This window comes from Gigantopelta aegis, chromosome 15, assembly GCF_016097555.1.
Source record: "Gigantopelta aegis isolate Gae_Host chromosome 15, Gae_host_genome, whole genome shotgun sequence".
NCBI lineage: Eukaryota > Metazoa > Mollusca > Gastropoda > Neomphalida > Peltospiridae > Gigantopelta > Gigantopelta aegis.
Window position 1 is genome coordinate 10,422,533 of NC_054713.1, and position 13,286 is coordinate 10,435,818.

Here is a 13,286-nt window from a genome sequence, read left to right on the forward strand (position 1 = left end):
CCAAGAACTAGACGCATGCTTCCCGAACGTTTTCCGTACATGCCGTATGCTCCTAGACTGCTTCCCGAATACTTCCCGAATACACATGGACGCCACATTCGGATGGTCGATGAAAACTACGGAGCCAAACAGCCAGTATGCTCCTAGAACACACCGAGTGCTTCCCGAATATGATCCGTTCGCTCCCCGAACACCCAAATTCCTATTCGGAAAACAAACGGAATGGCATTCGTGCCAGTGTGATCGGTCCATTACTGATATTGTTGTCAAGTAAACGAAAACGCTTCAAAATTTGTAAAAAAATTAACGTTTTTACATTGTAGCATTTTTAGTATGCCAAGAATACCCAATAATTTACGCGAACGGGCGATTGGCATGCCTCATGCTGGCATGTCGACAGAAGACGTTGCACGGCATGTTGGGAGTTCTAGTCGAGCGATACGAAATCTTCGCGTAAGATTTCGAACGACAGGAAGCACCAACGACTTGCCACGTCGTGGACGTCCGCGTGTTACAACGCGTGGTCAAGACCGCTATATCATGAACACGCATTTGCGCAATCGATTCCAAACTGCCACTGCTACTGCTGCTAACACACCTGGGCTTCATAATAACCGAATCAGTGGGCAAACTGTTCGTAATCGTCTGCGGGAGAACGGTTTACATGCACGACGTCCTTACATCGGATACGTTTTAACGCAACGTCATCGTCTAAATCGTCTTAATTGGGACGTGTACACACTCGTTGGATACGGCGACGCTGGAATACCGTTCTTTTTTCGGATGAATCCAGATTTTCTTTACAACGTAGTGATGGCAGGGTGCGCGTCTACCGTAGGAGAAATGAACGCTATGCTGACTGTTGTGTTCTTGAACGAGATCGTTTCGGAGGTGGGGGTTGTGTCATGGTCTGGGCAGCCATTGCCAGTGGTTATCGTTCACCACTAGTCGTCATTTTTGGCAATTTAAATGCTCAACGTTACCGCGATGACATTCTCGCTCATCACGTCATTCCTCTGTTCCATAACAACGCCAACATCTCGATTTTTCAGCATGATAATGCCACCTCTCATACAGCTAGAGAGACTGTAAATTTTCTTAGGACAAATAACATTGATTTCATTGATGACTGGCCCGCTAAAAGTCCTGATCTCAACCCCATCGAGCAGGTCTGGGATAGTCTGGACAGACGATTGAGGCGTCGTCCCAACCCACCCGCTAACGTCAACGAACTTCGTCAAGCGCTCATTCAGGAATGAAACACTATTCCACAGGCAGAAATCAACACTTTAGTCAATTCTATGCGCCTGCGATGCACTGCAGTGGTCAATTCAAGAGGTGGTCATACCCGTTATTAAGTGGGTGTTTTTTGTTTAACCCCTACCACACTTGGTCAAAATTTCTCCCAGTTTCTGTTAACCTATGGCCATGATTTTTGCACCAAACGATGCATCATGGAACACTCTTTAAACGCATATATAACAATTATTGCCCCGGTTTGTTTTCATCAAGTTATGTTCGCGGAAGTTTCTTATTTTGTTCAGAGTTACAGACATTTCCAAATTATATATTAGTATGATTAGTATAGCTAAAAACATTTATGTGTCCCCTTGATTAATATAAAGACAAATAACATGTCAACAACTGATTAATTGGATGCTATCATTATTCTTTATATCACTTAAACGGAGGCATTTGGGTGATTCCACAGTGAATGATGTTACATATTCAGACATTTCTATTTCAAATTTCAAATACTTGCATGATGGATACTTAAATGTGTTCAGACATTTCGTGTTTTAGTTTTATTTCTGAAGGTCACGGGCTACTTAATAATGCAATACAATTAATCATACTATCTTGTTTGGTCTTTGGCGATCATGTAGACATGCTATAATATTAAATACTGACTTGTGCATCTTCAGAATGACTGTCGGGCATGTTGGTGTGACTGTGCAGTGACCGGTCGTGTTGTCCAGAATGCACTCTTCTCCGAAATAGTCATCTGAAACGCAAGACACAGACGACTGTAAAGGAGCATTGCCACAGATGCAACTCTGATATAGTCCCTTTAAAAACTAACTAATTTGGTCAAATAGTTCAATAAATTCTATACAAAACAGCAATAATAAGTAATACAGGGCGACCCGGTGCTTCCAAATAAGGATGCCCTTTATTGATAAGTATTTGGTTACATCTTGCTTTAAATCCATTCATCGTAAAAATACGAAAGCTGAATATTATTTTGTATGTAATATAGACATCATATAACTACAAATGATGAAAATTTGTGTAATTCTGCAAAGAAAGTATCTATTGCCAGCCAAAAAGAATAGCATTGCAACCTAAATGTTGTGCAAGTCTAAGATACCATCTTATAAGATACCACGGAATTTGATGTACCAGATTCTAGTATGAAAGCCAGGTCGATTTATCTATGTCGGAGAGTCAGAAAGGTTTGAACATTGATTCCTATGTAAAATTATGTGTAGATTTCAGATCTGCAACTCGTACTTGCCTAAACCTGTACCTCAGTTGGGAAATTGTATACTTTTAATGGTACGTCAGGGTCAATTTGTGTTCGATCTGCTGTTACCCAAAAACCAACAGTCCACGGGACAGACTCCAAATTTCAGTTATAGGGGAGATTAAACTCTTTAAAAATGTTTTTTTTTGTGTGACGCTAAATATCAAAACTTTCCATTCTGATTTACTGGATTTTCAAAATTGGTCAATTTGACCTACATTTTCAAGGTCAAATGAAGGTCATTGTTTCTGAATATATAATATGCTGTATATGACACAAATCATTGGTTTCTTTTAATTCTTTCCAATAATATTGATCAATAATGATCATATTATGACTTTGGTTTATAGATATATCCATTACACATCTAGTAGGTGTGCTTCCTGAATGAGATTTCAGGGGCAGATCCATAATTTAACGAAAGTGGGAGATGTTTAGGGAAAGGTTACGTCCACATTTTGGGGCATGGTTTGTTAGAAATAGATACCAATGCTTTCTGAGGTCCGTACATTCTCATAGTGTTGGAAATTTCATCACCGACCATCAGTTATAACCAATTTGCTTCAATCGATCAACTTTCAATTATACAATCGGTTATATGAACTCAAGAAAGATTAGAATTATTAGGACCATGCACCCATTGTCATGTTAATTGAGACACGCCCTACAAATCACTCATTTTGCTTTTAAAACCTATTCAGTATCTGTTTTCTTTTCTTTATACATATGAATGAAAACAAACAAAAACCTCGTTATATTTATAGCAATTCCATCACCCAAACCGTAGAAAGAATTACAGTTAATACTTTCCGTAACAATCGTTTATATATTTTTAATTATTGTATCGATTATAATCGGTCACTGGAACATCATTATATTCTCACATTTCTCACAATCACCAAGGACGCAGGAGACAACCTTGTCTGCCTCAGTTATATACAGTTCTCTCGTTAGCTGACACCGACCTGTAGGACACAAACGAAAGGAATGTTTGTTTAACGAAATCACATTGTACTGTTAATAAATAAGCAGCATTTAATAGTAGTACACAGGGCAAGTTGGTTAACTTTCCCAGCTATACAATAACAATATAACACGAAAATAGTTGGAAGTATAATTGTGAAACTTTTAAGGTTGTAAATCAGTAGCATACTAAATCATATAGGTCTATAGAACAAGTAACTAAAAAAAAAAATATACCGGCCTCGGTGGCGTCGTGGTTAGGCCATCAGTCTACAGGCTGGTAGGTATTGGGTTCAGATCCCAGTCGAGGCATGGGATTTTTAATCCAGATAGAGACTCCAAACCCTGAGTGAGTGCTCCGCAAGTCTCATTGTGTAGGTGTAAACCACTTGCACCGACCAGTAATCCATAACTGGTTCAACAAAGGCCATGGTTTGTGCTATCCTGCCTGTGGGAAGCGCAACTAAAAGATTCCTTGCTGTCTGTCGTAAAAGAGTAGCCTATGTGGCGACAGCGGTTTTCCTCTAAAAAACAGTGTCAGAATGACCATATGTTTGACGTCCAATAGCCGATGTGCTCTAGTGGCGTCGTTAAATAAAACAAACTTTACTTTTATTAAAAATATACTGTTGCCAAGGGTTACAGAACACAATGGTCCGATGCCAGTGATGTTTAGACCCGGGCCACCAAATAATTAATTTACAAGTAATAAAATTAGTTTTAAAAAATCCAGTGTTGGATTCAATGTAAATCATTTAATAAAATGTATGAAAAAAAAAAGATTACAACTTATAGTGACGAACTGATTATTGGGTTCAGGTTTTATCTGGTGTAAAAACAATCTCTGTTTTACGAAACTAAACAATGATGCACATGTAAATGCGTACCTGACTCTACGAAGTAAATATAGTCTGATGGCTGGCCTTGGACCATCACCTCACGGTTGGAAGAATATTCCTGCAATTAATCAACTTTTTGAGGATATAAGTTTTATGTTTAAAACAAAACAACCTCCCCCCAACAAACAACAACAACAACAACAAAAAAACCAACGAAAACAACAAAACAACAACAGCAACCATAAAAAAACCCCAAAAAACAAACTCACAACAACAAACAAACACCAATACAACAACCTAACTACCATGCAGATACCAATCCTAAACACATTTAGGGGCAGTTCACAGTTGCGGTTTTGAAAAGAGTACAAAGTGTACTTCGCTGGAGATGCTACCTGAAGACTTCTTGGTGTTGGTGTATACACGCGTTTATATTATACTATTAAAGTTGCATAGTATGCAATCGTCAAAGTATAGCCAAACATGTGTGCGAAAGTCATCCAAAGAATATACAATGCCCTTGACCTTGATTAGAAAAAAAATGGAACGATTTTTTAAATATTATTATTATTATTTGTTTTTTAATCTACATACTATAACAATTATAATCATGGATTGTTCCAAAAATTAACATTCAGGTCCCACGGAACTGCATATGCCCCTCAAATACAATGTTCTTTTTAATAGGCGACTGTTGTGTGGAGAAAAAATGCACAAAAGTATACGACCATCCTTCTCCACCCTTGCACCCCCGTGTCTCTTTATTTAAATTATAAAACATAATAGAAAGTTAATGTTAAGTTTGTTTTGTTTAACGATACCACTAGAGCACATTGATTTATTAATCATCAGCTACCGAATGTCAAATTATGAACAAGGAGTTGACAAACTGCCACCGACTCTGGGAGCATGGATTGAACATATACGCAGTGCCCATGTCCAGGCTAATATTTAGCGCCAGCATATGGTATTGAACCCAACCTGTCTTGACCCTCTGACCTTGGGGTGGCGACACCTAGACAAAAAGCTACTGACGGTTCTTTCTCAGTTTGCACCAGCTCCGGTCTCAGTACTCAGTCTCGTCAGGTGTAACTGTGAGAAATCAAAGTGTTCGCGAAGGTGCTCATGCAGAGGAAGCAATGTGGTATGTACCGAACTTTGCAAATGTGGTGGGGAAGGCGACAGCTGTACGGACATTACACCGCCAATGATTGGCGAAGATCCAGAAGATGATAGAAGCAATGACAATTAGTAGCGTTTAATCAGTAACGTTGACACTCCTGATTCATACATGTAGCATTGTCCTGCCTTTAAAAACACCGTATCCATCTTCAAGTTATATAACCGCCAAAATAATTTTATATTGAATCTTCTACATTATTTCTAGTAAATGTTCTCCAATCATAAATATGTTTTCATTATTGAAATCCTCATATGAAAAACATATGGTTAGACACCAAAAACATCTTCCTATGTCCATTTATTCAAAAGTATGGCATTTTACGTAGAAAAAGCCTAAACTCTGGTGACCATCTTGGATTTTTGCTAATTTAAAGTATTTATAGTGCTCTTATTTTTGTTTCCAATGAATGGTTGACCCCTTTATATGAGTTTAGATAACATGAAACAAATATTGGATGATATTTGAATGAATAGTTATGGTTAATTGGCAATTATTTTAAAAAAAAAACCCCATTATTTTTGGTGGTGACCATTTTGAAATTCAAAATGGATTCCCTAAATATTAATGGAAAACTGATCAGTGAAGTTTCTAGATGTGTTTAGACATGAGTGCCAAGAATCTACCCGAAAAAAATGACAAATCTGGAAAATATTACGTAAGCCTATAGACTGTACAGTTTTAGAGGAAACCCGCTAAATTTGATATACCAGTCGTGGTGCATTGACTGGAACGATAACAAGCCCAAAGGGCCCACCGTCGGGGATCGATCCTAGACCGACCGTGCATCAAGCGATCGGTTTTTCACAGACTAAGAACGCTATACGCCATCAACCATTTTTTGACAACGTAAATTAAAATAAAGTGCCAAAGATAAAAATAAAAATATAATTTGCACAAACATGTACCTGTCTGTTGACTTTACTGAGAATCTTCTCCATGGCATCAGATGACATTGCAGAAAGCACACACGTCGGTCTTGAAAAGAAAATCCTTTTTTCCTCCGTAAATGTCTCGTCATATTCCTTAATTATTTTGTGAAATTTCGTCCTGTCAATCCTCAAGAACTCACAGTATTCTTTAGTATAAATCGTAGCGGGCGGAGATATATCCTCGGACAATCCGTCCGGAGATACCAGCCCTAGAAACTCACCGCTTCCATGACTGTATATGATATTTGGCTGGTACACCCGTTTCGTCTCCGTGACCTTTATATCATAAGTGACCTCGACCTCTCCACGAACAATGTAATAACATGACAAACAATCCTCGTGAGGCCGCTTGACGATGAACTGATGGGCTCCGTACGATTCAAAGGTCAGACAATGGCAGAGAGCCTTTTTGATGTAGTCGTGTTCCTGATGCACCATCTTGAGACCAGCCACCACACTGCGCATGGCCAAGAGCTCCGCTTTGACCAGTGGTTGGATGTGTTCGTCAGGTCGCGTGCGGCCGTTCCTCGCCATGATTCTGCGCGCCTCTGCGGTGATGACGACGGAACCCTGTGACGTGAAAAGCCTCTTGTTGAAGACGGGCACGTGACCCTTACTGTTCTTGTCTCTGCATTCCTCGTCATCCCGCTCCTGGGCAAGGCGGACGTACTCCTCGTAGAACTTCTGAGTGTCCGTCAAGTGGTTCACGAGCCTCGACATCTTCCTAGAAGAAACAAAATACACAAGACAAAACATTATTCAGTAGCTTTTCGTTTTAGTTTTCATAAAGTTTTAGAGTCTGGGAATGGCAGCCCTCTGTTTGGCAGTGCAAGAGAGGTGGAATCTCCAGTAAAGGATCTCCTCCTTGTTTAACGGCACCACTGGAGCACATTGTTTAATTAATCATCGGCTATTGGATGTCAAACATATGGGTATTCTGGCTCGTAGTGATCATGGGAAAACTGCTACATTTCTCCGAAAGCAGCAAGAGATCTATTATACGCACTTTGCCACAGACAGGTAAGCACATACCACGATCTTTGTCCAGTTGCGGTGCACTGGTTGGAACGAGAACAATCCTAATCAGATGGATGGGTCTACCGAGGTGGTTCGATCCTGCGAAGCAAGCACCTCAAGCGAGCACTCAACCGACCGAGCTAAATCCCGCCCCCTCCTAAAAGAAACAAAAGGCACAGAACAAGACTTATTATGCAGCAGGTTTTTTTTAGTATTCATAAAATGTCTGAGTCTGGGAGTGGCAGTCCTCTGTTTGGCAGTGCAAGAGGGGTGGAATCTCCAGTAAAAGATCCCCTCGGGTATATTTTGTTTAACGACACCACTAGAACACAATTATTAATTAACCATCGGCTATTGGATGACAAATATTAGGTAATCCTGACATATAGTCTTGGAGAGGAAACCCACTACATTTTTCCATTAGCAGCAAGGGATCTTTTATATGCACTTTCCCACAGACCGCAAAGCACATACCACGGCTTTTGACCAGTTGTGGTGCACTGGAAAACACCAATCAGTTGAATGGTAGCAGGACGTAACCCAATGGTAAAGCGCTCGCTTGATGAGCGGTCGGTTCGGACTCGATCTCCGTCGGTGGGTCCCTGCGTGTGCTATAACCTCACCGTGGTGCAGGGGTGTAACATTCTCTTTGAGAATGGCCAATACAGCACAAAATTTAAGTTTTGAGTAAAATTCAGTATCCGTAAAATTCTGTGATATTTGTGTTTTTGCACAGTTCTTTACACTGTTTTTGTTTAAGTCTTGAATTTTTATATTGATGTTGATCATCACTTTATTTGCATTACCATAGTTTGACACCCAATAGCCGATGTATTTTTCGTACTGGGGTGTCGTTAAACATTAATTCATTCATTCATTCATTCATTCATTCCGTTGGTGGGCCCATTGGGCAATTCTCGTTCTGTCCAGTGCACCACAGCTGATATATCAAAAGCCGTGGTATGTGCCATGCTGTCTGTGGGATGGTGTATATAAAATATCCCTAGCTACTGATGGAAACAAAATGTAGCGGGTTTCCTCTTAAGACAAACTGTTAAATTTACCAAATGTCTGTCGTCCAATAGCCGATGATTAACAAATCAATGTACTCTAGTTGTGTCGTTGCTTCAGAGTTGTTGTGTTGTTGTTGCTATAGTAATAACAAAGTCTATGGCAATGTTGTTAGCTGAAGGTGATCGTCTTTATGGGTGGTAAGTTCTACGTTCGTATCCCCGTCATGGTGAGAGAACAATTAAAGATACATTCCTGAGTTTGCTGCATTGTAAGATGTTTCCGACTAATAACATATTTCTACGATTAAACTAACATATTAAATATACTTTCGTGTTTAGAATATCAGTGTCTGTATATTCAATGTGTTTCTGATCGTCTTAATATTTGTAAGAAGTCCAAACTGGATTTTGTCTTCAAATAATTTCAACAACAAAAAAATATGACAATAAAATGAAATTTAACCTAGTACAAATATTAGAACGATCAGAAATACGTTTAATATACAGCCATTAATATTTTATGTAGAAACATATATTTTATATGTAATTACAATCGTTAAAAAAGATCTCTGTTAGTCGATAACATCTTAATAATTGCAGCAAACTCAGGAATGTCCCTTTAACTGAAAAGAAAAAAAAAAGTTTGTTTTATTTAACGACGCCACTAGAGCACATTGATTTTTATCTTATCATCGGCTATTGGACGTCAAACATATGGTCATTCTGACACTGGTTTTTTTTAGAGGAAACCCGCTGTCGCCACATAGGCTACTCTTTTACGACAGGCAGCAAGGGATCTTGTATTTGCGCTTCCCACAGGCAGGACAGCACAAACCATGGCCTTTGTTGAACCAGTTATGGATCACTGGTCGGTGCAAGTGGTTTACACCTACCCATTGAGCCTTACGGAGCACTCACTCAGGGTTTGGAGTCGGTATCTGGATTAAAAATCCCATGCCTCGACTGGGATCCGAACCCAGTACCTACCAGCCTGTAGATTAACTGAAAAGGTTTAAGGCCACTACACCGACGTCTCTCTCACTAACCCTCAACACAATAACCACTAACCCTCAACACAATAACCACTAACCCATGCCCTGGACAGACGATTCAGGTAGCAGAATTATAAATCCAAAATTGCGTGCTTAAATCTTGAGCACGAACACAAATTAACAGAAATGAATGGATCAATTTATGAATCAATGGCGACATAGTGATATCGAGTGTTGTTTACCCGAATCTTAATCGGATTCAAAACAAATGGTATTTAACCCGTGCATCCGGGTTCATCTCGTATTGTACATGCTTTATAAAACGTATGTCTACGGGTAATGTATACGTCACAAAACGACACGGTATCCAAACAGTAAAATATGTACGTAGATTTTTGGAAAAGACATTTTGAATATTAATTTATCGTCGGAAGCCATGTGGATTTTTCTAACTTTATCCAATCTTTTATGTAGACAGGAATACATGTAATATGTAGGTTTTGATATACATTACTACAGGCGAAAAGAAATATCTTATTAAAAACGAACATCTATATCTAAAATAAAATGAACAATAACACTACTATTAAATAATCTCTATTAAAGGGACATTCCTGAGTTTGCTGCACTATAAGATGTTTCCGACTAATAAAATATTTCTACGATTAAACTTACATATTAAATATATATTCTAGTTTATAATATCAGTGTCTGTGTATTCAATGTGTTTCTGGTCGTTTTAATATTTGTAAGAAGCCCAAACTGGAGTTTGTTTTCAAATAATTTTGTACGTACGAAAAAACAATATTTTAGGAAATAAGATGAAATTTAACCTAGTACAAATATTAGAACGATCAGAAACACGTTTAATATACAGCCACTAATATGTTATGCAGAAAAATATACTTGATGTGTAATTACAATCGTTAAAAAGTCTCTATTAGTCGATAACATCTTAAAAACTGCAGCAAACTCAGGAATGCCCCTTTAAACAGACCCGACAATCGGCGTTTAATATATTAAGATATATACTATAGCTACACAATCGTAAAACGTGGGCACATCTAAAAACATACACTCACGTTTCACCAAAAGATTCCAAAGATAATCTACGTTGCGAACGAAATCTCGGGTTGATAACTTTCCATTGCGAGTAACAATTTTTTGATAACACCCGCTGTGATAGCTTTTAATATACGACAGGCTTTGCTTGGATCACGTGACGTAAGCTATCGCCTCTGCTGACCCGTAGGGGTCGTTTGGTTGTTGATAAGAGATACATGTGTGTGTGTTTTCTTTTATTTACAATGTATAGCCACTTTGTCGTTAATAGCGTCCACTCAAATGAAGCCTTATTGAACAATAAATATGGTAAGTCTGTTCGGATTGTTTAATAATGCTGTTCCGAGACTTATAGTCTCGATAACCTATGACTTTGAGGTTGGACTATACCAATTCAAATCCCATAGGCGACCATGTTAACGTTTGTGTTTAAAACACTATATGCAATATATCAACCAAACTATGACCCATAAATATCAGTACTACAACCCCTACCTCAAAGTATTAACTGCAGAAAATGGTACCTTTCACGGCTCATTTTCGGTATAACCAGATGTTTTTACAACACCCCTAGTTTCGCACAAAATTTTAGTACTTTTTTTTACATGTACCCCATACATGTTCCAAGCACAAGGCTACTTGACACAGTGGTACTAGATTAATTAAAATTGTATACATTTTTAGCCCAGATGAAACTAATTTTTTTTACAACCAACACACTCACATTTATAACCAATCACAGGACGTGTGGTGTTAACTTCTCTATCAAAAGTTCAGTGCACCTCGAACTTCGACCCAGTCGGAAATTAATTAGTATAGTGCTACCTTGCATTCAATAGTTGATTCGGAATTCGGTTTAATAAGAAGAGAGAGAGAGAGAGAGAGAGAGAGAGAGAGAGAGAGAGAGAGAGAGAGAGAGAGAGAGAGAGAGAGAGAGAGAGAGAGAGGGAGGGAGGGAGAGAGTGTGTGTACTTCTCTGTTGATAACAAATATAAAAGTTAGTTACATATATAAAGTGGTGTCGTGGTTAAGCCATCAAGAAATATGGATAATAGATACTGGGTTCGCAGCCCGCTACCTGCTCCCGCCCAGAACGAGTTTTAACGACTTAATGGGTAGGTGTACGGCCTCTACATCGACGTTTCTCTCACCAACAACTAACAGCTAACCACTAACCCACTGTCCTGGACAGACAGCTCAGATAGCTGAGTTGTGTGCCTAGGACAGCGTGCTTGAACCGTAATTGGATATAAGTACGAAAATAGGTTGATAATAGAATAGTATGCTGGTTGTTGATGTACACGTTGCAATCTATCATTAGCATGTTCTAAATCGAGTCTCAATACATCTCAATCAATCCAGATGAAAAAAGCACATGGCAGAGCCGAAGGGACGTTAGACAAAGTTGCGATTCTAAAGCATTCTAACATCTGTGACTTAAAGTGACAGACCCTTGTTTAAAAACACTATAGCGTAGTTTTCGTTTATCGAGACTTTTTTTCGTTTATCTTATTTTTTTAGCCTTTATTTTTTAGCCTTTTTTTTTAGCCTTTTTTTAATATATTTTTTTGGATAATTGAAGTCATACATTACTTATATTTTATTGTTTAGATTATTAACGTCCGAACATCGTGTTGTTTTGCTATTACCAAATTAATGAATTTATTTCTTCGTATTTAAAATACAAGGCATCGTGCGTACTTCTAAGAAGGAAGGAAATGTTTTATTTAACAACGCACTCAACACATTTTAATTACGGTTATATGGCGTCGGACATATGGTTAAGGACTACACAGATATAGAGAGAGGAAACCCGCTGACGCCACTTCTCGGGCTACTCGTTTCGATTAGCAGCAAGGGATCTTTTATACGCACCATCCCACAGACAGGATAACACATACCACGTATCATTCTGTACATTGCAATCATTCTGTACATTGACAAGATATAGTTACATTTTCCATATTATTTTGAGTTAATAAAAATTACAGCTTTTCGGGAAAGCAACTACATTTACACAAGTTCTAACCAACAAAGGGATTATGTTGTATTGTTCAAGGCTACATAATAATGGGATTTTTTCCAATCCATGGTTTTGATTTTTAAAACAATTTTGAAGACAACTTTTATTCTTAAAATAAGAAAGAAATTGTTGTCATTTAAGAACTATTTAGTTTGGTGTATAGGTATTGTAGGCGACAAGACATTCAAAATGGATGGGCCTAGTACCCAAGAAAAAGGAAAGTTGTGAAATAAAACGTTTCATTTTATTATTATTATTATTATTATTATTATTATTATGAACAACAAAGAAAAACACACATAAAACCACAAACACGAGCACAAACTTACACAAGAGCGTGCACGTACGGGCACACACAAACGCACACACGCTCACGCACGCATACACACATAATCACTACCACCAACAACATCACAATATAAAAACATCCACATAAGTACAAACATACAACAAAATAAAATGAAATGAAATGGTAAAACTTTCATGCACAGAACGCCAACAAATTAATCATACATACATACATACATACATATATACATGAATACATGCGATACACAGCCCAACTAACAAAGGAACCTGCCCATGAGATACCAAGTAAGTAGGAAAACAAATACGAAAATACGAAACAATAAATAGATATAAATTCTGAGGTTAACCCTCGGCCATTGTTACCATTTTGTTTTTGTTTCGTACGAGCTTGTACATGCATCTCTAGGTTTGAAATGCCACTTGAAAGAG

The 13,286-nt window shown here is 38.3% G+C and overlaps 1 protein-coding gene across 1 annotated transcript in view; it reads right to left on the reverse strand.

Moving 5' to 3' along the window:
* Positions 1-13,286, reverse strand: part of LOC121390343 — a 29,289-nt gene that overhangs the window by 15,453 nt on the left and 550 nt on the right. The window contains exons 2-5 of the mRNA XM_041522135.1: positions 6,418-7,165; positions 4,378-4,447; positions 3,412-3,492; positions 1,912-2,005 (exon numbers count right to left, since the gene is read on the reverse strand). Coding sequence (XP_041378069.1) covers positions 1,912-2,005; positions 3,412-3,492; positions 4,378-4,447; positions 6,418-7,165 — 993 coding nt within the window. The remainder of the gene's footprint in view (positions 1-1,911; positions 2,006-3,411; positions 3,493-4,377; positions 4,448-6,417; positions 7,166-13,286) is intronic.